The 25,808-nt window shown below is 39.2% G+C and overlaps 1 protein-coding gene across 2 annotated transcripts in view; it reads right to left on the bottom strand.

Annotated features, from left to right (window-relative positions):
• Window positions 1-24,827, bottom strand: part of ARMC1 (armadillo repeat containing 1) — a 33,611-nt gene extending 8,784 nt beyond the window's left edge. The window contains exons 1-3 of one of the 2 annotated variants that reach the window (XM_050312946.1): window positions 24,661-24,827; window positions 21,959-22,164; window positions 17,660-17,751 (exon numbers count right to left, since the gene is read on the bottom strand). In XM_050312946.1, the coding sequence (XP_050168903.1) occupies window positions 17,660-17,751; window positions 21,959-22,132 (266 nt within the window). In that variant the 5' untranslated portion in view covers window positions 22,133-22,164; window positions 24,661-24,827. The remainder of the gene's footprint in view (window positions 1-17,659; window positions 17,752-21,958; window positions 22,165-24,660) is intronic. The other variant, XM_050312953.1, reaches the window with a different exon arrangement.
• Window positions 24,828-25,808: the final 981 nt, after the last annotated feature.

Here is a 25,808-nt window from a genome sequence, read left to right as displayed (position 1 = left end):
ACTAGACAACAATGTATCAGGAAGTAAGTACAATAAACCCTCTCTATTGCAAAACCACAGTGACATTCAGTGCTGACTCTGTTCCTTTATACACTATACTGGTAATAAAAAGATGAACGCAATGAAACTACATGTAAAGTTAAACCATAGAACAGTGGAAGTTTTAAAAAACCCACAAGGATAACACATAGGTTGTGGTTTTGCTGCCCAAAATGAGGAAAAAATTCAACTTTAAAAGAAGAGGGCATAGACATGGGCCCTCCCACCACCTGCGCATCAGGAGTTTCAGATGCCACTGCCCAGGGCTGTCTGACCCAGCCTCCTGCCATCATCAGAGCAGCACAAGGGAACTCTTGCACATCTTTCTCCCACTCCCATTCTCACTCCAGTATAGCACTTTATTCACCCCTGAAGGTGCAGGTACATATTATAACATCAATATGCAGTTAGAGATTGTTTAAGAACAATCAGTCACTGGAACAACCTCACCAGTGACATGGCAGAGTTCCCACCGCTGGAGGTTTTCAGGATACAACTGGACAGGGCACAAGAGAGTCTCACTTAGGTTCCTCTTCCTAGGAAAGGCTGAAGTAGATGATCTTTTGAGGTCCCTTCCAACCTGGGCTGTTCTGTGATTCTGTGACTAGTGTTCTCCTACCCTGCTAGGGAAATGGTAGTATCTAGTTAGAGCAAAGTTGGCAAGAGTTGATTACCATCTCTTTCAGAGGCGGTAACATCTTACATTACTTCAAGCAACATTCAGAAGATGCCTGTCAGGGACCCAACCCTTTAGTTTTCACTGTCTTCTTGAATTCCTGTCATCCTAGATTGCTGCCTGTCCTTCCATCATGTTCACCCAAGGCTGGCTGTAAAAGTAATATGAACACAGAATCCAAGTGACATGTGCTGTATCTGTCAGAAGAGGTACAAGAAATAGTTCTCATTTGCTTCTCAATTAAAAATAACCTTGTAAACATGGTCCAAGTGCTGCAGGGGTTTTATTAACATAACAAGACATTTCTTAAAGTAAACCATAAACCTACTGACTAAAACTGCAAAGATGCACGTGATGTAGGTTGCATATGGATGCTTGGAAAGAATGTGTAAGCAGCATATAGCCACTATGGCTGTTACAACCAATATGTGACTTAAGCATACACAGAGCATCACACGTGATAATATTGAAGGGCCCAACAATCTTCCTAGCATTGCTGCATCCAGTACAAAGGTAACACAGAAACTTAGTTTCTCCCTTTAGAAGATGCACAAATTCTGAGAAGGACTAATATAGTGGATTTTCCCCTTTTGGAGAAGGACAAGACAAATATATTAATAAATATATACATATGGGGGGTGTGCGTATAAAAAAATCACCTTATCCTTTCTAAAGCAACTACGCATCTTACATGTACATTACAGACACACTCCTGTATCAGAGGAAACAGATGCAGCCATAACCCTGCTCAAAGTACAGCAGACCCTGTGCACAAGCACAGAAACTATTACAAATGCATGTCCTTAGTGGCACACATTGCACTCTAAAGACACATTAGCCAAACATACTGTAACAGCTTTCATTAGAGTGTTTCTACTGACATTATAACCTTGAGACAGGAGGTTTTCAAATAAAAAAGGGAATTTTTCTTTACCCAAGACTCAATTACATCCCAGATTCTATCAAAACAAGATTTGCATCATTTAATTCCAAAAGTCTCACTTCCACAGTGATTCTGCTTTTGGATGTACTTGCTCAGTTTATCCAGTACCCACAATAAAATGACAAAGTAATTACCCATCCATGAAATTTCAAGGCTCTTGATAATCTTTGAACCCCTAGGAAGGTGATGAAACAAATCTGGAAACTGTTTCTTCCAAGTACATAAAGCACAAGAAGGCAACCAGGAAAGGTGAGCTTGGATTCACAAAGAGGAAGTCATGTGTGACCATCCTGAGAGCCTTCACAATGAAGTGACTGGCTTCACTGGGATGAGACATAGTCTCCTACAAAATCCTCACAGAAAAGCTGATGAAGAACTGGTTGAACAGATTGCAAAGTGGACTGAAAACTGTCTAGATAGCCAGACCCAGAAGGTGGTGATCAAGGCCACGAAAGCCACCTGGAGGTCAATTATCTAGCAATGTACATCATGGGTCAACACCAGGTCCAATTGTGTTGAATATCTTCATTAACTATCTCAATGACAGGACAGAGTGGATCCTTAGCAAGTCTGCAGATGACACAAAACAGGAAGGAGGGGCTGATATGCAAGATGGTTGCGCCAGAGGGACCTCAACAGACTGGAAAAATGGGCTGACAGGAACCTCATTAAGTCCAACAAGGGAAAGTGCAAAGTCCTGCACCTGCAGAGGAACAGCCCCAGGCAACAGCAAAGTCAGGCACAATCTCAGGATGAGCATATGGAAAGCAGCTTTGCAAAGAACCTGGGGGCCCTGGCAGACATGAAGTCCAACATTAGCCAGCAAGATGCCGTTGCAGCAGAGAAGGCTAATGGTATCCTGGGCTGCACCAGGAAGGGTGCTGCCAGCAGGTGGAGGGAGGTGATACTGCCCCTTTAGTCAGCACTGGTGAAGCCTCATCTGGAGTGCTGTGTCCAGCTCTGGGCACCCCAGTACACAAGATATAGGAACGTGCTGCAGAGTCCAACAAAGGTTCAAGAACATGATTAAGGGGCTGATGAGAGAGGGGTGAGAGCTGGGCTGGGATTGTTCAGCCTAGAGAAGGCTCGGGGGGATCTTATCAATGTATATAACTACCTGAAGAGAAGGTGCAAAGAGGACAGAGCTCTTCTCAGTGGTGCCCAGTGCCAGGACAAGAGGCAGTGGCACAAACTGAAAAAATCAGAGAACACTTTTTCACTGTGAAGGTGACTAAGCACTGACAGAAGCTGTCCAGACAGGTTGTAGAGTCTCCACTCTTGGGGATATTCAAAAGCTGCCTGGACATGTTTTTTTAGGCATTGTGGTTTAGGTGACTGCCTGAGTAGAGGAGTTGGACCAGATGACCTGAAGAGGTCCTTTCCAACTTCAATGTCTCTGCGAGTCTGTGAACACATACTGAGAAGTCATTCAGTAAATTCAAAGAGCAAGGTACATGGTGCACATCCATTTTTACCTACTGATGGATATCTACTTTTTCAGGTTAAGAGTATTTTAAGAGATAGGCTTTTATGTAAAGCAAAAATTTATTTAATTTTCCTGGCAACTATTTTCCTGGTACATTGTCTTCCAAAGAGTTCTGCATGACAGCTTACATAATTCTTAACACATCTGACAATTAGAAAGACTGATTTCAGAAATCTCCTGCTCCTGTATTTAGACTTACAGTTCACTGATCAGTCCTAAATTGTTTTATCTTAAGGCAACATGATCTAAAGGCAACACTAGATGCAAAAAGGAAGGCTTTGTTCTCAAAGTCATTAAAATTTGTCATTTGGCATTCTAAATGTTTGCCCCTTCACAGAATCATCACAGAATGGTTTGGGTTGGAAGGAGACCTTAAAGATCATCTCATTATAACCCCAATGCTGTGGGCAGGAACACCTTCAACTAGACCAGGCAGTTCAGAGTCCCACCCAACCTGGCCTTGAACACCTCCAGGGATGTGGCAACCTGTTCCACCTTAGCTTATAGCAAGATCGTATTACACACAGTCATGAAGGAAAAGCTATTTGAAATTATTATGCCTTATAATAACAATTTAGAAACTTTTAATATAAAACTCAAATCCCAATAATTTACTGGTTCAAATGTGACATTTGATTTTAGGAAAACACTGCTCCCAGTTTTGTCTCTCAAAATATATGATGTCTTTGTTGTTGTACTTAGCACAATAATTGTACTGAGTCAATTTAGTATAAAGCCAAAAATGAGATCGCACAGGCATACCAAAGAAATACCTTAATCTGAAGTAATTTTGCAACATAGATCAAAATGTCAAGGTATACAAACTTACTCAGGAGTTTACAGTTTTGTTCTCTTAGTTCAAGTGCTCAGTTTGTAATCCAGGGACCAATCTTAGCCTTGTGCCAAAGGATCTTTTTCCCCATGGTTGCTCAAGAATAAGAGATCCAAAGACAGACCATTCTCAACTTCTAGCTCTAGAATGGGGCATCACTTACAACTCAATGTTGACCTGTCAGTCTGTCCTGTGCAGGTCCAAGAGTTGGACTTAATGATCTTTGTGAGTCCCTTCCAACTCCAGATATTCCGTGATTCTCAGGATACATGGAGAAGTGCTACAGCTTATCCCTTGCAAAAGGCTGAGAAACCTCTGTGAGAAGAGGGCAATCAGAGGCAGACTCTTTCTGTCACAGAACTCACTCCCAGAACTCTGTTAAGATCCAAGTAAGAAAAATTATATACAGGAATAGTTCATTTGCAGTACACCACTTATGTAATAGACACTTTCACATACAAAGTGTCTGTACTATGTATATTTTCAGCAGGCATGACCCTGTAAGTGAGGGGGCATGACACACAGCCTTACAATTCATGGAAAAAGCCTGTGGTGTAGATCTCAAACTTTTAAAGTCAATTCAGGTGAAATTTCTTCTATTGACAGCTCCAGGATTTTACATAGTAATGGAAAGTAGTACCTTAAAGCACAGATCTTTAAAAAGATTCCACTACACAATACAGTCTAAAAAATATGAAGGGTTTGAAGATAATGAAGACATTTTTCTTGTAAGTTAAGGCTCCAGTAATTGGCAAGACCTCAGCTGAACCCCATCCTAAATAACCTATTCATAAACTAAAAGTAAAAACAACACTCAGATTTAACTTAGTCTTTCACAAAAAAATCCTAAATCACTGAATGTAATGCAGGAACAAATACATTTTTCCTTAAACTACTAGTTTGAGAGACTCCATTTATAGAATGATCTCAGTGCCTTTCCAAAAAGTTTGAGAAAACTTACGATCACATAGAAGCAGATATTTTCACTTGATCCCAATCCTTCTCATACGTGTGAATACTGCCCTATATGGCAGAGCAGTCTACAAATTCCTCCTGAGGGGAAGAAGGAGGGGCAAGCATTGATCTCTTTTCCGTCGTGACCAGTGACAGGACTCAAGGAAATTGGCCTGATGTTGAGGTTTAGGTGGGATATTAGAAAAAGGTTCTTCACCCAGAGGGTGTTTGGGCACTAGAACAGGTTTGCTAGAGAAGTGGTCACAGCACCAAGACTGACAGATTTCAAGAAGCGTTTGGATGATACTCTCAGGCACATGGTGTGACTCTTGGAGACGGTCCTGTGCAGAGCCAGGAGCTGGATTTGATGATCCTCGTGGGTCTCCAACTTCCAACTCAGCATATTCTGTGATTCTGTAATATTTTTCCCTAGGATCCTAAGTAGTGATATTTTCAACTGTCATTTTATTTCCATAATGAACTTAATTCTCAGCAATAAATGTAGTATCCCATATGACAAAAAAAGGCATAAGTAAGAATTTCATGGATTGGCATCAGTTCTATCTAAATACATTGTTGGGCAAATGCATGTGAACTAGAACACTTGAAGCATACATGTGGTAGGGAGTTATCATATAATTATGGTTATAAATGGCTAACAAATTGATATTAAATCAACTATGCATTAAGACCACTGATGTATTTGTTTCCAGGTGTCCAATTTCTTTTGGAGTTCATTCTTCATCTACTTAAAGACAGGAGTTGTCTCCAGCAACAACTAAAGGGAGCAGTAAGCTGCAAAGGGTTGCTACATTCTGTAAGGGGTAGGAAACCACTAATCCTTTATTTTAGAAGAAAGACACAGTGATTGACATGGTTTTGATAAAAATGTTAAGCATGAATGACAAGCCTAAAGAAAGAGCATGGTATTGGAGAAAAAGCAATCTGTTTCAAGACAGTTATCCAATCTAGCTGTTTTTCTGGCTGTTCTGTTCCAGGGCAAAATTCTTTCTTACCTCCAAGAATGCTGCTCTTTCTTGTGAGCTTTTAGTGCATCCCATCATACAGGGGGTGCACTCACAAGCACGGCTGCTTCCCTGACTCATTCCAGGCAATGGGCACATCATTTGAAAACAACCTGAAGAGCCCCATCATTTCAGTGCACACCCTCTCAGAGTCCCTGTATGGTGCTATTACCATGCCACGCTTTACACTACACATCAGTTCCCTCCAGCCCCCAAACACAAAGATCAGATAATATTATAGAGCAGCTAACAAAAATAATCGTCACCCACTTTCTTAAAAGAAAAAAGTCATAATCCTAAAGCATGCAGGCAGTAGGATCTTTCTGTTGGCCAACAACAATATATCAAGCTTAGTAGTGTGTTAATAACAGGACAAACAATTTGTAGTTATAGAACAGGAGAAACAAGAGAACCTGTAGGACTGGGCAAGTTTTAAGTGACAGAATAAGCAGCAGGTGGAAACTCCAAATCCCAAGACCAAGCAGCAGGTGGACTGCTCAATGGACCTATGTACAGCCTGAGTGCAGCTGTTACATGTGACTGCACTCCAGTGGTATCAACTACGTGCTCCAAGGATGTCACACCAGAGAAACAAGGCAAGGTCAGGCAGACTTTCCTAGAATGCTCTCTAGAACTGCAAGATGCCTGCCTCTTGGCAAGTCTTCCAGACTCTACTCACACTACTGGCTGGGACCATTTGACCAGGAGACCCTAAACTAAAAAGCTCATAATGGCACAAAGAAACCTGATGTCATAAGGTTGATTTTATCCTAAATGACATACCTCACTGAAATTAGGAGTGAGGACTGGATTCCCAGTGCCACTTACAGCTAAATTTCCATCACATGCCTACTGACCCTGAAAATGCACAGAAACCCCATGTAAATGCCGGGATGTTCTGAAGACTGCTAAAAATGAAAAAAAAAAAAAAAAAAAAAGAAAATCAAGCCTAAATATTAAATATGAATTGTAAATGTGAGTAAAATCACAGTACAGTCCCACTGACTGCTGCAAAATCAGTGACTGTGATACAATCTTAAACATTTGGCAAATAGAGTAATTATCATACTTAAAACATTTTCCTGATTCATTCCATTGTCCTCTGATCACAAGAAGAGAAGGAACTTTCAAGAGTAGGATAACAAATTTGAACATATGCCATATGCTTAACCCAGCTATTCATCCAATTTTGTTTAACTCTTGCTATTTATACACTAAATGGAAAATCAAGTTTTAATCTTCCACAGCTTGGTATCTACCATATGGACATACTCTCCATCTACAGAAAAAAAAAAAATCAAGGCCTGTTACTCAACTAAACTCAAAAGGCTTCATAGTAGCATTTGCTAGACAAGAGTCTGCATAACAGACACAAATTCCATACTGCATTTCACAGTAGCTAATTCTAACATCTTGGCTGCTAATGAACAGTAATAATTTCATGGATTTATATGGTAGAAATCATGTTTATTATATGGCTTCAACAAATCTGCATCAAGGTTAAAAAAAAAAATCAATTCCTAAGGGTAACAACTGCCTCTGGTCCTTTACAGTGAAAGACTCAAGATGCTGTCAGTAAAAAGCCAATCCTTCCCAGGAATAATGCTGCAGCAACCAGGTAGCAGCGTCAGTAGCGCTGAGATGAGGCTTGGTACTGAAGCATTTTACAAACATCTTGAAGGAAGCCAAATATCACTTTCTTGTGTTATCAGCATGCTAACAGCATTAACTACATAATACAACAAGAGATGATTATACTATATAATTATCTGGAAAACCCATTTATAATTAAAAAAAAAACAACAAACCACTATTTATTTTAATTTAAAGAAGTATGCTACATCTGATTTTAAAAAAAAATTTGCAAACTTACAGAAAAAGGCTTCCTTAAACAAAACCTGTATGAATAATAAGAATCAAACTACAGCACCAACCTGTCTCAGAGAAAAAAAAAATGCAAGTTTAATCTGTGTAGGCATAGCTATGTGTAAGTTTTATATTTGACTGATTTGCTAATATAGTTAATACCTACTCAGCAGACACTTGAAGTAGGTAACTATTCCAACATCTTGTTTTCCTATTCTTCAACTACTTATTTATTAGCAAAGGGCTTGTTTTTTTTTTTATTTTTTAAACAAGCCAGTATTAGTGGCTTCACTTCTAGCTAAAGGGACTGCACCATGCAAAATAGTTTAAAGTATATACCAAGGTTTTAAAAAAAGTTGTGGGCACTTGATGATGTACTGTATAAATACAGAATGTGCTAATAATTTTAATTTGTTCCAAGTTATTAGATACAACTTTCTACATGCAAAATTCAGTGGAAAGCTTGCTGAAAGATACTGTAGCAGGTACTGCAAAACAAAGTATCAAAACACATTCCTGGATAAAAATACATCTAATTCCCTTTGCACTAGTTGTTCCAGAGTAAAATTCACTTTCTTCTGAAATAACAGCTCCATTTGGAAACTGTTAATGAAGACTGTTTCATCATTAAGTTTTTTAATTTGTAGCATTTACTGCCTCTAATACGCATGTGAAACTACGTAGCTTCTAATAGTACACCAGCACCTTACTATGTTTATTGATCAAGAAGCATACAGAAAATAAAAAATAGAAGGGTAACCCAGACACTTATGGTTTATTAGAAAAAGAATCTGCAGTTTTTTGGGGATTCTTACCATAGAGGTCGAAAAACCAGGGACAAACATAATTTGTGGATAAATTCACTGTAACCCAAATACAGACACATGAGACTGGCAAGGAGAGATGAGAAACTTCACAGTGTTATTTATCAACTCTCCTTTCATAAATAAATGGCTCCAGCCTACAATACAGTCAAACCATATGTGCACTAATATTCAATATTCACAACAGAACTTGCTACTTCAATGCTTCTTAATCCTTAATTTTTGTGAGCTGTCAGCAAAAGTCAGCATATGGAAGAACCTACCTAAGCACTGTTCTTGTATATTCAATAGTAACCAGTGAAGGTCACTGTATTCCTGAAATGCATTTGACACCAGCTGACAATGAGGTTTATCGAGTGTTAAAGGCATCCTGCGTTGCCATTACTAATCCTGACTCTTCTGCCAGTCCACTTTAATCTCTCCTCTTCCACCTCAGTACAGAATCCCACCACAAAAAGAAAAGACAGCTGCTTTTTGGCACATCATGTTAGGTAGATCTTGAGTCACTAAATTCAGCATTATAGGTTTTTTTCCCTACCCTACAGTCAGCAGTTATTTAAATACTATTTTGGATTTTATTATTTTAAATATATCATGACATTGTGTCTCACTCTGTAAACCACTTCATTTTTTACAATCATTTCTCAGAGTTCCATATTTGTTTTAATATAAGGTCTGCAGGAAAAATAGGAAGTAAAAACACCTTAAACTTATACTGCTTTCTAAAATACTTAACTACCTACTCCAGTCAATTTCTAAATAAAGATGAAACTGGCTAAGACATTAAGCACAAAACACTTTTAAACAGAGGTATTTTTATTAAATTTATTTTATATTTAACACATTTTTTCAACATTTCAAAGTTCTTCAATTTTTTTATTCTGCAATACTCATCACAATGTTTCTTGCCTTCAATGAAGAGCAATTAGTTGATTTTTAACTTCTCAATTGGGTTTTTTTCCCATTTAAATAGAAAGCACTCAAAGCAATTATGATTGTGGCCCTCTGCCTGTCAGAAAAGCAACACCAGAATAATGCCTATTCACTCAGTAACAGGTACTGAAAATTCTTTTCCAGGTTTAGGAACCTATGATTTGGTAAATTGGCTTTTCAATATTGTACATAAATCACCGCTGTAGAACTTAGGCACTTTGATGCTTAGGTAACTACTTGCACTGCTTGTCATTCTCTTAAGCCAGTCATTGTAAACCAGCTGAAGTCCATGATTTTGAAGAACTTGCAGGTACTCTCTAAATCTTACGCTACATAAAAACACTGCATTAATGACTACTCACCTTGCTACCTCACTGTTTGCCAACTACTTTACTTGAAATCTTTGAAATACCAAGAAAATGAAACATCTACCAAAGTAAAGGGACCAAAGAAAGTGTTCAAATGCAGGCACAGCAGCATCAGAGAAAGCTCTGCATTAACAGCAAGTGCTGCACAGAAACCAGTAACAAAAGTTCTGCTGTTCCATGGAGTGTGCAAATGCACTGAGGTAGCATACTTAAAGCTGAACTACTTGAACTAATATTGTACTGAACTGGTACTCTAAAAAGTCTATGGATGCATAGTACCCAGATTAAATTGATACAGATGTCAGATGATGAAAAGCTGCACAACTGACAGTCGTGATACAGATGCCGACAACAAGTGGAGAGTTTTTATGTAAAAGTAGTAGCTTTGAAAGCAAAAAGTGGAACTAAACTGCATTTCTGACTGCAGTGAAAAACACTGTGATGGGAATTACACACATGACAGAAAGAGAAAAATAATAAACACACAAAATCCAAAACTAGAGGTTAACAAACACCTAACTGTTGAGTACAGAAACAGCACTGATCATATAGAGCTCATTAAGCAAGTAAGTTGCATACAAGTAGAAATGATGATTGTGGAATGTCTCTGACTATGGAGAGGTCCCCAGATAAACAAGAAAAAAAAAAAAAACCCAACAACTCCTTCCCACCCCTGTGCCCCAAACAACAAAAGTACATCTTGGAAGGTGTCTGTGCACTACATTTGGTCACACTTTCATATTTTTCTCAGTGATCAATTCTACACAAACAAAACCAGTAAGCACATCCTAAATTGTACCTCTCATAATAAATCTTTAGACCAGTAATTTACAAGACTGTAATTTCTATTAACACCTGCAAAATATAAACCCACAGTAGTATTTCAACACATAAATTACTAGTTACATTTGAATTGCGGACAATCCAGTCTTGGACTACTCTTAAAAATTACACCCATCTTTCCAAGCCTTTAAGCCTTACTTACTGACAACAACCATAAGATTCTCTTAGAAAGCCTATTAGACCATGACTGAAGTCTATGTTAACACCAATACTGTAACACTAGGATTTTACACCGTTTCATTAGGTAATGCTTTTTGTGTTTTCTTTATTGTTACCATTTGTGCCTGTGCCTGCACCTCTGTGTTCAGATCATGACTTCCTATATTGTTCATAACACTATACCACAGGATATAGATTAAATACAACTAATGCACAAAAAAAAGGTCTTGGAACATGTTAAAGCCAACTGCTGAACCATGATTAAGTCTGAACTCTTGTTAGTTTGCCACGGCACACAAACTAAAAGAGCAAAAGTTTTACATGCCTAAGTGACTAAAGTAGCCCTCAACATTGAACCGTCTCTTCAGTCCCTCCACTCTTCCTAGACAGAACCTCTTCCAAATAACAGGAAGCTGTTTGACAGACAAAAGGAGCTTTCAGTCACTTAGAACAAATAACATGGTATATTTAGAGAGGACATACTGATGTCTCCTACATTTCCTAATATTGCATTGCTTTGGGGTTTTTGTTTTGGTTTTTTTTTTTTTGGGGGGGGGGGGGAGAGAGGATGTTTTCTCAAAAATTACTTCAAGAAACAATCTATTTCCAAAAGTTGTAAGATTTAAAAAATATACAATTAACATTTTCTTCAAAGAAACCAGGGGTATCAAAGGGATAGGGGGATATTAAGCTACTTTGCCTAACAATGCTGAATAAAACAGCCCGCAGGCGTCCTCCTGCCGTGACCATCTATTATTAACAAGCACATTGCTACAACATTGAATAAATACACGGGAGCCCCACAGCCTGAGGAGATGCACCAGCAACCAGCGGTGTCATTTTCTAGATGCACTTACCTTATAACAGACAAAGCATAACAAAGTGGGCAAAACAAGGAGGCTTGGGAAAGTAACGGGAAAGGAAAGGCCTGCTGGGAAAGTTAACATGGAACATACAGAGATGTGTGTATGACTACTGTTCCACATGATACTGCAATTTGTAAATAATTTCTAAAACCAAAGTTCTTGGAACCTCTTGCTGACATGAATATTTAAGACCTAGGATAACCATATTTTTCTCCCAAAACACAGCTTCTCAGTGCAGAATCACAAGTATGGTGGAGTTCAAAAATAATCATGCAACCAAATCACGCTTCCCATTACCCAATCTCAACTATTTCTCAATTTTGATGTGTTAAAATGAACCCACATACCAAGAACTACAAAACCAACGTGACTAAGCAATTCAAGTACAGAAAAATAAAATCTCTACAGTCGACAAAAAAGCTATTTCCTTCTCTTTTGCAGATCAGAATTTAGGTATTCCAATTAATAGCATAAATGCATTAAATGTGAAAAGTTCACAGAATATTTTGAGCTGTAGTTTCTCATAAAGTATTATCTTGAAGCTAGTTATATGGCAACATCCCTTTCATCATCAGATATCTCTTTAAATATATAGTTTGCTTACTTGCTAATTAATATATAGCCTTTGCCCTGTCTTTCCCCAACCATTCCTCCTTTCTCACAAAGGAGAAAAAGTAGTATGTCACACAACAACAACAACAAAAAAGATAAAATTATTGTGATGCTATATCCCTACTATTTAAATTTCAGCAAACACTACCTGAAACACCAGGTTTTTGCCTTTTTTTTTTTTATGTTAGACATCATAAATTTAAACTTTGCTGGTTTCAACGAATAATTAAATTTTCAAAAAGTGCAGGTAATTAAGACTACCAAAAATTAAAATTGAGTAAGAAGTCAGCAATTACAGACTGCATGTATTTTACCAGATCTGCAAGGGACTCTAATTAAACACATATTAATTGCCCTAATCTTCTTAGGCAAGTAATAAATTGGAAGAGCTGATTAATGAACTGGATTTAGTTCAGCTTGTTAAATCTGACACCCTGGCAAAGAAAGACTATCTTGAAAAGCTCTTTTAGCTAAGTAATTGGAATTTTACTCTGAGTAATTTGCTGTTCCATAATAAGAGCTATTTAGTATATTGACTCTTCATCAGTGGTTTTTTTTTTAATACATACTGGTTATATTTAAACAGTACCATTATGCTGCTCATAAAGATTATGAAAAATTATGAACTTTGACCTTTACTGTCCATCAAAAGTCACTTTCACTCTGTACACAAATTAGTATCTCTCCTTGTAGGCTATAAATCCTAATTAATTTTAATTCTAGAAGCTGCTAATAACATTTTAGAAAGTCCATACGGACACATTAAGTCCTCTATACAATTCATAAAGCCAGCAACTAAAACAGTTTTCAATATTAAATAACTGCTGATGACTGCTGGAATGCAATGAAACACCATTATCCAATGAGCTCCAATTTTTTTCTCTCGTTTTTACCTATTTACATAAACACTTCTGCACATACACTTACTGGTACTCAATCACCTGATAAGGGAGCAAAACATTTTTGAAATAGCCATAAAGCAGTATCAGTTAGGGAAAAAAAAAAAAAAAAAAAGGAGAGAGAGAGAAGTTTGGAAACCTACAGGAGGGAATTTTAAAGGTCTGATTTTTCTCCAACACAGCTGCTTACTTCTAGATTGTAACATGGAAAAATGCATGAAGTTTTACTTAAAAATAAGCAGCTGTGGACTAACAGAAGTAAATATCTCCCCTACTAAGGAAAAAAGCAGCAAGTATAGAACAGGACATCAGAAACTTTCATATTTGAAAAATGTTTTGAAGTATTCCACAAAAGTTGAACAGCTTTTCATATGTCCTACAGAACACAGACTTGTGTGAAGCCTTTCACATGAATCTCAGAAAGTCATGTGTTCTAAATCAAGTTTCAGTTTGAAAAAGAAGTCCTAAATATAAAAATATCTCACTGCCTTCAAATTTTTATTCTGTACTCCTCAGAGCTGACACTTCTCTAAAACCTGTAACCTCCAGTATCTCCATTTAAGATCTGTTACTCTTCTGTTAGGAAAAAATTATGTGCATACATCTCAAAAATCAGTCATAGTGAACCTAAAACTTGTCCTTTGCTCCTTAGGTGAAGTGTAGTATCAACTTAGGAGTCAGCCAGACATTCCTTTTAAGCAGCAACATGATTTTCACAACTGAGTTATAATAATTTTATTACAAACAAATACAAAAAAAGCTGATCAGATAATACTAGAGGATGGGTAAGTCAAGGAGATATTAAGGTACCTCAAAAGAACTACTCTTAAACTTTGATGTCTCGAATATTTCCTACCCATTCTTCATGAGGCAGTACGATTTACTGCTGATCACTGAGGTCCTCAGCACAGGAAGGACACTGACCTCTTAGAGCAGGTCCAGAGGAAAACACCAAGGTAATTAGAAGGATGGAGCATCTCTCCTATAGGGAAAGGTTGAGAGAATTGGGTTTGCTCGGCCTGGAGAAGAGAAGGCTTTGGGATGACCTAATTGCATTCTTCCGGTACCTAAAGGAAGCCTCCAAGGAAGATGGAGAGAGACTATTTACAAGAGTATGTAGTGACAGCATAAGGGGGAATGGTTTCAAATTGAAAGAGAGTAGGCTTAGATTAGATATTAGGGGAAAATTCTTTACTGTGAGGGTAGGGAGGCACTAGGACAGGTTGCCCAGAGGAACTGTGGATCCCCCATCCCTGGAAGCGTTCAAGGCCAGGTTGGATGGGGCTCTGAGCAACTTGGTCTAGTGGAAGGTGTCCCTGCCCATGTCATGGAACTAGATGATCTTTAAGGTCCCTTTCAACCCAGGCCATTCCATGACTGGATAAACAGCTGGCACTCAATTCCAACTCTCATCCTCAATAGTCTTCATGATTATGAGTTTAGTAAGTGCTATATTCTTTTTCCATTGGCTATTACTTACAACAAAAGGGTTTGGGCCTGTGCCTGAGGCTCCCATGTACTATTACAAGAAGTCATCAATTGCAAATCAGTTCCAACTACTTTCCAGTTGATGACATTGACCATTTAAGGATCTGTTAGACTTATTAGCTCTAGGTAGGTTATAACAAGAAATTCCACACTTCAACTTGAGGTCTCTAATGCAAAGAACTTCAAGGCTTATAGAGAGATACATGATGAGAAAAGCCCTCAAATTTCAGGACTTGCATCACTGAAAGCAAGGGAGAACTGGAATTCTAAACAAACTCAACTTCCTAACACAGTGTCAGTTTAGCGCTGCCAAACATCAACTTAAGCCTGAACTATGACAAATACTCAGTTTGTGACTTGACATCTTTTGCTCCCAAAGATGCTGAGTTCTGTCTTGCTTGAGAGAACCAAGCAATAACTGGAAAAGCAGGACTCTGGCAGAAGTCCATATCTTTTTTGTACAATTTGTTTGCACTTTTGTAACACATCACCCCAAAAAAATCTAAACCCCAAATTAAATTCTGGAAATAATAAAAATACTTTAGATAGAGCTATGAGCTAAATACACAGATTCTGGAAGTAAAAGGGAACACACAGCATGAAGTCATTAAGACCAGAGCATTTGTTAATCTTTAGTTTCAGTTCAGACAATATAATCTTCTGGTAAATTGAAATCATGTTGAATGCTAAAACCCACATTTTGTAAAGCAAATCAAAGAGTGTGGAGACCTAGTTTTCACCCCTACAGACTTTCTAACAAAACAAACTACAACCCCAAACCTTTGTTTTATTGTTACAAAAATCATTTTACTTCTTTTTCTAGGCACTTTTCAACCATCTTTCTCCATATTTATGCAGGCAACACAAAACTTAACTTCAGCATTTCCTGTCAACATTGAAACCAAAAATCCTGACAAGCACATGACAAAGTCTTGTATTTGAAGATGCTATGTATTTAAATTTTCATGATATCACACTTTCCAAATGTTACAGGCATACAAATCAAACGTATGTTCTTACTCTTGCCAAAGAGCTTTCTAGAAAAACAAAAAAAGAACACCTACAAGATTTCCAGTTTTTAATGACTTATCTCTCCTTTCCTACACGTTTCTGAACTTCACGTTCTTACGACCCTTGAAATTGAAACCTAGGAAAAAACATTGAAGAGACTTCCATTAAATTCTTCAAAGTTTCCCAAGTAATATTTGTAAGCCACAGAGACTGATAATGAACTACCATTCCCTTTTCAACAACTTATTCAGGATGTCTCTGCACTCTAAACAGACATGCAATCTATAATAAAAGTTCTTCTGAAATACATGTTTCTGTTATTACCTAAACATTTCAGGTCTTATTGTTATTATTAACAGTAGAAAGAAAAGAATTCTCTATATTTTACCTTAATTATGCTTGTCCTTAAAAAAAAGGTGAAAACTGTAAGACTTAAATTTCATTTTTTCCCCCCATACGTCATATTCAAGACACCTATCATTTTAAAAAGTTATAATTATCACATTATTCCAAAAAATAAGGCAAATCTGAATTTTAGTCATTTTGGTCATTGTTCTTCTTAAGACATTTTTTTTAAGTCTTTGTTTTTTGGGTAACTGGTGAATAAGAAGATAATACTTAGGCATAATTCAGAATTCCATGCCAATACATAATCTTCTTAGTTTCAGCAGATTTAATGAAGAAAAGTAAGGTAAAGAGATGTAATATTTCCTCGATCACAAATCACACAGGACTTGTGTACAGACCAGAATTGTACAGACCAGAATCTTCCCTCCAGTTTTTCAGGTTCACACATATAGACAGGTAAAGCAGTGTCAGACAGAGATACAACAATAATCCTGCAATATCTAATAACAAGAATCCTGGGTTGCATCAAAAGGAGCCAGCAGGTCAGAGGACATGATTCTCCCCTCTATTCTGCTCTTGTGAGACCCCCACCTGGAATACAGCAAACAGTTCTGGTATCCCCAACATAAGCAGCACACAGAACTGTTGGAGCAAGTCCAAAGGAGGGCACGAAGTTGTAGGAGGATTGGAGCACCTCCCTACAAAGACAGGCTGAGAAAGTTGGGGCTGTTCAGTCTGGAGAAGAGAAGGCTGCATGGAGACCTTTTAGCTCCAGTATCTGAAGGGGGCCTACAGGGAAGCAGGAGAGGAACTCTTCACCAGGAACTGTAGTGACAGGACAAGGAGAAACGGGTATAAATTGAAAGAGGGGAAATTTAGGTTAGATTAGGAAGAAATTCTTTACTGTGAGGGTGGTTAGACATTGGAACAGCTTGCCCAGGCAGGCTGTGGATGCTCACCCCCACCCTGACAGTGTTCTAACCCAGCTGACACATTGTACAAAGATAACAGAGACTACAAACCATAGTAGCATTCTACTCCACCTGCAAGATGTTTCCTCAGAGAGCTGCAGATAACATTACCTTCAAAAATACATGGAAACAAATTCCCTTCCCAAAGGTGGGATTCAAAGAATAAATGTGGCAGATACCAAACAATTTCATTAAATGCACAACTGCAAGGCACCCTTTTACAATGACGAGAAGGATTATAAGAGAAACTAAAGGCAAGGGACAAAATTAGTTATCAGTAACAAAGAAAACTGTTGTTTGCCAAATGACTTGCAAATTAAGATTTCTTGTAGATTGTGGTCTGACTACTTTGAAATACTGTAAAATGAAAACAATTAATTGCTTGCAGCCACATAATTTCAACAGGGAAGAATGAAATACTAGAAACATAGTCTACAAATTCATAGTCAAAGTTTCACTTTGCATCAGAATGTTACATTTACGCTATTTGAACCCAAAAACCCATTGTAAACTTACTTTTGTATTACATTCTGTAAGCTGAGCATCATACCCAATTCACTTTTCATCTTTTCTCTGTTGACACGGCACTCGGCCAAGTAGCGGAGAGCCTAAAAGAAAGAGGACCACAGCAAATCAGCAACACATCCAGTACATCATCAGTCATTTCTACCAGTGCACATCTGCAAAACATTCACAGTGGCACTTCTAGTAAGAAGAGCAAGCTTTATCTACCGTAAACAATAAAAAATTATTTTATTCTTATACATACATAGAAAGCACAGAATATCTAATCTATGAGAAAAGGCTGAGAGACTGGGTTTGCTTACACTGGCTGAGAGTCTAAGGGACAATCTAACAGCTGCCTACAGCTACACAAGAAGCCTTTACAAAGATGACCAAGCTCAACTTTCCTCTACAGCAGCAGACAATGCAACAAGGGGGAGCAGCCACAAACTGTAGCTTGGGAAGTTTGAAGTCGGGTATTACAAAAATCTCTTTCCCTCTGAAGGTAGTACAGCACTGGAACAGATGACCTAGAGGAACTGCAGAGTCAACGAGACAAAGCTACAACTGACCTGACTGAGTGCTGGTGACAGTCCCAATTCAAGCAGGAAGCTGAAGTGAATGACTTCCAGAAGTCCCTTCCAACAAACATTTATGTGACCTGAGATCTAAAGTAATTTTTATACGTGATGCTTCTAATATAGTTTCCATCAATGCTATTGGCTTCCCCATTACTAGAAAATTCAGCACCACCAAGTCTCTGCTGTCCACAGGAAGAGGGCTACCACATGTGTAAGCTTCTGAAGATTAGTTGCAATGTTCATCATACCATGAATAATCCATCACTCTGGGAACAAGAATGCAAACAGCAGCAAGTTGCTTATCTTACTGTTACCTAAACTGGGTATTTACACTTATTTGTTGCCCAAAATTTTGTTTATTTGACTTTGAAGGTAGATTCTTCACACAGTTTCACACTACTGACCCCAGCTGGCACCTGTATATCTGTATGATCCTCCTGACATAACACTCCCTTCCAGTTACAGTGTCAGTCCTCCTTTGCATGAGATCCCTCTCTATAGTTTCTGCTGAAAAAGTTTTCTTAGAAGGAACTTCGAAAGGTGTTTTATTGATGCAAGTACAAGAACTGCACTTGCAAAATCCTGCAATACACAAATACAATGATTTATAAAACAGGTTTTGTGATAGGTTTAGAAGTGCATTGATTCTTTAAATATAGTCATATAATAGCTACGCTGCTCAGTAACTGCTTTAAAAATAACATGCTCCTTAATCCCTTCAGAAACAGAGAACTAATCACCTGAGGTGTTTTTTTTCCAAGTCATCTTCAACACATATTAGGTACAATTCACAAGACCATTTTATTGCCTTTTGAGAAACTCTGGCTGCTGCCTGACACGATAAAAACTTTCAAAGTGATTTTTGTTATTTCCTGACGTGGATCAGCATCAATAGTTGCAGTCTATAAATGCTGTATATGCATTTATTATCTTACTTTTCAACTATGGGAAAATTAATAAATAAATAAATAATAGCTCTGAACTAGCTTGCATGGTATGATATGTATCTTTATTTGTGGAACAAGTTTCTCATTTTTATTAGTCTCTGGCAATTAGTAAGGGTACAATCCAGTTGGACAAAGACAAACCTCTTCCCTTAATAGCTGATTTTTTGAGTCAAAACATCGACAGTCTCTTTTCCGTCTGTTACGTACTCTTAGCACACAAATGTAACTTCCACTAGAATAACACCAAATGCAAAGTCGTGACACCAACTTAAGCGACCCAACTTTTCAACGTAAGGAAGTTCCTATTCCCCCTGCCCCCCACCATGGGAGATACAAAGGTCTGAATCTTCCAAGAAGAGAGATCATTTATACTTATTAAATCCAGTATACTGAAAGCACAGGGAAGGTTACTGTTATGAACTTTGGCTCAACCTTTGTTCAGCTAAACACATTATCTATGTTACCTTTAAGGTTCACAAGTAAGTTCATCACAGTCAACAGGAATATCTCCATACTTCAATATAAAACACAACTGTTGTCAATTTTAATAACAAGAGGCATCTTTGATGGTTTTAAGTGAAATTTTAAGGTAGTTTCTTAACTTTCAAGTCCTATTTATTAAAAATTTTAGTCCAAATTTAAGAGGAAAAGAAAGCAGCATTACCCAGGTTACTTCCGATCTTTTTAGTTAAAATCATTCAAAACTCTCAGAATGTGAAGTGTATCATAAAGAATTCCTGAAATCAAGATTAGAGAAAACTACAGAAAATATATATAACTTCTTGATCAGAGAGAAGAAAAGCTGAGCTGTAACTGCACAGGAGGAGGAAAACACCCTCCCTGAAAGATTCTATAACATATCAAAAAAGATAAATAGGCAATTATTATGATTCATAGAGACTATTATAATTTCAGGTAGAGAAATCCCAGAACAGCATAATAAGAAATTGAAAATCAGCGCTGTATATCCCTTTATAAGATATAAACTTGATGAAAGATCATTACATTTAATGATTCCCATCCAAATGGAAGCACCTTTTGACTAATGGGATGACTAGAAAAGCAAAACCAAAAGACTTTTCAGAATAGAAAAATACAAATCATGAAATCTAAAAAGTTATCAGTGAAGATATTAAAAGCTACAGAACCTAAGCAGTTCAAGAACTCATGAACACAAGGAGTCTGAGTAGCAGACCACAGCATGTTTTCACAGTAAACTGACCCATTTCCCATTGCAGCCTGGGTCCTGGGATCTAGCACAGTCTCCTCTAAATCCCAATTCTTAATATACACTCTAACTGTAAGTTATCCCTAAATGGAACAACTCAGCTGTCTCCCATTCTCACCCAACGAGATGCCCTTACAACACAACTTGAGTACTATCTGGGGCTGTGGAACCACACTGCAAACTGCACTAGTCCTCGCCGCTCTGACAAAGCCAGTCTTTTTTGTGTAGAGTTAGTTTCTGTAACATGACCACAAGACTCATTTCTGAATCTCACTCAGGTCATGAGAATACACAGCCCAATGGAACAGAAGAAGGAAAAAGACATCCAAACAAGATCTTCTTTTAAGAACATGACCTATGGAAACCATACTGGAAAGAACATATTCCCAAGTAAAGTAAACTCAAAGTTCTCTTACTTAAGGATATTATAATCTGACAAGTGCTACAGCAAGGCTAACCTAAAAAACAATTAGCAGGATACAGGTTTCCCGAATTATGGGACCTTATTCCCAAAACCCAGAAGAATATCAGAGTCACTAAGGTAATTCCAAGAAGTCTATTAATATCTACTATGACTGCAAATGAAGAATAAAAAATTATGGTACAGAGATGTCTCAGTGACATAAAGAATAATGTTTACTTGCATGTAAAAGTGAGAGCTCTTTTTTCTTTCACATGACTTACAATTCAATAAGGACATAAAAATGGAAGAAAAAAAGAGCACTACATAAATTTCAGTAACTTGAAATCTTAAAAGTCTGCTTCAATTCTTCAAATAACTCAATTTTGACTTTCATTTGTCTCATTTTTAAGCAATAAATGCACTTTAAATCAGTATTCAGATTCAGGATAAGAAACTGGGACTTCAGTGTTCATGATCTAGAATGAGAAGAAACAGACAAAAGCTGGAACAAGTTGTATTAGACATCAATAGATTCTGGGTTGGCTGGTTCTTTGGGTTTTGAGAGGGTTTCATTTGTTTTTAATACCATGAGGGTGGTCAAATGCTGGAACAGGGTGCCAGAGAGGTTATGGAATTGCCATCCTTCAAGGTGTTCAAAATCAAACAGGCACAAGCCCTGAGCTGTGATTTTAGTGCACTTAATTTGGCATGGGATTGGACTACATAACCTCTGGAGGTTGTTTCTAACTTAAATTACCCTATGATTTGTTTTTTTCACTGTGAATGTCAAATCACTGCGCACATTTACCAAGCTGCATGACTTTATCTTAAGAAAGAGATTTAAGGGTCCTTACCTCCCTCCACACAAAAAGTGAAATAGCTGTATTAGGGAAAAAATGCAAAGTGAATTAACATCTTGATAGAAGTCAACCCTGGGATAATGTGTCATTGCTAAAAATTTTCTGGAATATATGCTTTTTAAAAAAACACATATAACGAATATCAACGTAACATAAAACCAGGTGGGTTTTTTTTCCTTGTTTAACCAAACTGTTTAAACAGTTTTGTTTATAAGCTGTTTGTTTAAGCAGTTCGTTTAACAAAGTTTGAAAATGCCCTACCAACATACAAATTTATTCCCAGAATACTTACTAGTAAAGCTGAATGAACCACTGGAGGGTTGGGATGGTCCAAAAACAGAATAAGACCTGGCAGGCATCCTTGATCCTGAACAATGGCCCGTCTGTTCAAGGGATCAGCTGCTAGATCTCGGAGCTGGTTAACTACAGAGAGTGCATCAGGCTCCTCACTCATAGCAGAATTCATTTTTTCTGCACCATGCGTACAAAATATACCTGCTGGTAAAAAAAAAAACCAACTGTATTACTACTACCACAATACTTACTCTCAATTAAAACACAGATCAGAAAAAGCACAAAGGCACTGATTCATTCTAAGCAAAAAAGAATACAAGAAACAAGGACTAGAATTCATAAAACATGGATGGAGTTGATCATGAATGGATCTTGAAACTGGATCTAAACTTCCTATGCAGAGAAAAGGTATGTTTGGTTAATAAGATTTTTATTTGTTTCCTATATGTAATTTCAGACCAGTCAGCCTCTGTGGGAGTATGTTTGTTTGTATTTTTTACATTACTGACAGATGTTTCCAGGAAATCCATAGTTTTTTCACAAGGCACCCTAGAAGTCTGCAAACATACTTCTGTGTAAACAAATGTAAATTCAAAATATGTATTTTCAGAGTAGCTTTGGCAATCAGCAAATTTTACACCAAAAAAAAACCCCAACCAGAAAAGCCAGCAAAATACTAACATTTCATCCAGAACAGTGAACATAAAATGTTATTCTACATATGTGTGTATAAATATATATATACACACACAAAATAACTACTGTAATGCCATACTTGAAAGCAAAAAGGCTTTTATAGGCTAGGTTTGGGATGTTTTTTTCCCTTTTCACTGTCAATACAACAAGAGCAAGCAGGTCACGCCTCGCTCCAGCTGAAGCCCGAGCCACCAGATCAATTTCAAAGGAGACACGTGTTAGCTTGAGAGTATCGGATTTCGCAGTTGTTTAATAATAACTACTTAACAGGCAACAAAAGCATAAGCTTACTCAGAGAAAATACTGTATCTCGGTGCAAAAAACTAGTTTGTTTCCTCAGATTGATTACCTGCCTCTGCAACTACTGAACACTAACTGTGCTCCTGGTTGTTGCAAAGTACCAGCTCATCCAAGTAACTTTTTTTAAGGCACAAAAGTGCAAGTAAATAAATACATATTGTTAATTTGCTAAATATCTCGTTTTGCCCGAATTAAAATAAAACAAATTAAATTTCTAACATCACTTTAACATCTCTTAACATCATTTGCCAACCAACTACTAGTATACAAACATCATATAGTTTTTTCTCACCAAAGGTTGGCCTTTCAGCAACACAAATTAATCACACTCATAAAAAAAAAAAAAGGCCACAAACATGCATTTGGATTATGATTATTTCTGACATTTTCACAGAAAAAAAGTAATGTTAATCTCCAAGTCATTGCTTCTTCCTTCAGGAAAGACAGTGCTGAAGTGAAAAGTACATGCCAACGATTAGTCTCCAGGCTATTTTTCTTGACTATCTCAAGTCCAAGAGAGATCAATGGGAGATACAGCAGCATATCCAACAAACAAGTTTGTATTTCCAAAGAAAACAATTCAAAACAAAACAAAACAAAAAACCAACAAAACAAAAGCAAAGCAACTCTTGAATATTATTACTTTACATTGTTCACAAAGGAACTTATTCAAAACTTAAAAATCGAGTCAGTTGTGGACCTGGTGCCAACCAAAGTCTCTGAGTTCAAGTTCTGCATCCCAAACACCAGATCATTCCCACAACTCTTTCTATCCCAACCATCTTTTACCTTTTTCTTTCTAATCTTCAAGGAAAAAAAAAAAAAAGCAACCAAATTTTACCCCCTCCTATCCCATTAGGTCACAGTCATCCGAACGGAACCTCCAAGAGAGCTGGAGATGGACTTTTACAAGAGCATGTAGTGATATGACAAGTAGGAATTACTTCAAACTGAAAGAGGGTAGGTTTAGAATGGATATGGGAAAGAAATCCTTTGCTGTGAGGATGGTGAGGCACTGGAACAGGTTGCCTAGAGAAGTTGTGGATGCCCCATCCCTGCAAGTGTTCAAGGCCAGGTTGGATGGAGCTCTGAGTCTAGTGGGAGGTGTCCCTGCTCACGGCAGAGGGGTTGAAACCAGACGACCTTTAAGGTCTCTTCCAATCCAAACCATTCCGTGGTTTTATGTTCTCCCAGACCCTTCTCCATCTCTCCTCAAACGCAACTGCGGGGAGACATTAAGTCCTCACCATGACCCGCAAGAACCAATTTTACGAAAACTCGTCTCCCCCACCCCCGCCGGCGTTTTTTTATTAAAAACATTAAGCTGTTTTAAAAGTGTTAAGAAGTTATCTAGAATTTCGGAGCCGGGCAGAACAGCGAGCCAGGTGTCGGCTCATCTCTCCTCCCCGTAGCTCTGGGATCAAACCCCAGCGCAGGCACCGCAGCTCTCTCTCTCTCCGCTGCCCTGTGCCCCCTCCGGAGCGGCCCGGGGAGGCAGCTCCGCAGCCCCGCACCCGCTGCCAGCGCCGCCCGGGCGGCTGAGCCCGCAGCCCGGCGGCGAACAGGCCCCGCGGCTCAGCTCCCGGCGGAGGCTCAGCCCTGTGCCCCCCCGGGCACCGTGAGCTCCGGGAGAGCGGGAGAGCCTCGGCCGGACCCGCGGCCCTACCCCAGCGCGGCCTGCTCCCCTCCCCGGCAGGGCCCTACCGTCGCAGAAGCAGTTTCCGGGCGGCGGGACAGCTCAGCCCCGCGCCCCCATGTCCCGCGGGGCGGCGCGGCCCGTGAACAGCGGCGGTGAAGCCCGGGAAGAGCGACGGGACCAGCCCCGGGAGGAGCGGCGGGACCAGAGCTCCCGCACCGCCCGCCGGGCCCGCTCTGACCCGGCACTGCGCAGCACGGCGCGCCGCGATTGGTCCAGCGCCGGGCGCGGCTCTCCCCCAATCACTGCGCGCTTTGTTCCTGGCGGTGCGCGATGCACGCCGGGAGTTGTAGTCCGGGGGCAGTAGTCTGGACCCCCCCACCCCCCGGCAGCGACGCCACTCCGTTTGTTTTGGGGTTTTTTTTCCATAGGCAGTCATCTCGAGAAGCTGATTTTGCTGCTTAAGTAAAGTGTAACGTGTACTGTAAAACAATACAGTGTGAATCACCCCCGATGCTGCATGGAGACGCAGTGCCGACTCCCCGTTTGGAAATCCGAAGGGGGTAGTCCCCACCCTATGAGACCCCGACAATTAAATTTGTTTTAAAATAGAATCAAAGAACCATTAGGGCTGGAAAAACCCTCTAACAGCATCGGGTCCAACATCTTGATCCCTTATTGAAGGTTTGGGTTCCCTTGCCCTCCAAGTTTTCCAAGCAAAGGTTTTCCATTTCCATATTCCTCCACTCGTCACCTTTGCCCCTTATTTTGAAATGGTTGAGCAAAGTTCTCAGTAAAGTTTGTAAAGCTGGAAACACCCCCGAAGTAATCCTGAAATGAATTCAGCACGAGGAATCACCCCGAGTTCCCCTCTGCCCCGCAACCCACCCTGCGCCCTCTGACTCCCAGCGATCCCGATCCCCCAGTGCTTCCCACCAGGTTTTACTGGGACACATCCGAGCCACCCAAGGAGCCCCTGGCGGTGCCGCAGCCCGCACCCCCCGGGAACAGCCCCCAGACAGGCACCGCAGCGCCGGCTCGGCGGAGGCGAGGGACGGCCGCTGCCCTTCCCCACCGCCTCAGAAACACGGAATGAATTAGGTTGGAAAAGGCCTCAGATCGCCCGAGTACAACCTATGACCGAACACTAGACCATGGCACTGAGTGCCACATCCAGTCTCTTCTTGAACACCTCCAGGGAGGGTGACTCTTCCCA

This window comes from Myiozetetes cayanensis, unplaced genomic scaffold, assembly GCF_022539395.1.
Source record: "Myiozetetes cayanensis isolate MyiCay16 unplaced genomic scaffold, myiCay2020 scf1, whole genome shotgun sequence".
Lineage (NCBI taxonomy): Eukaryota > Metazoa > Chordata > Aves > Passeriformes > Tyrannidae > Myiozetetes > Myiozetetes cayanensis.
This window is presented reverse-complemented; position numbering and strand designations above follow the sequence as displayed.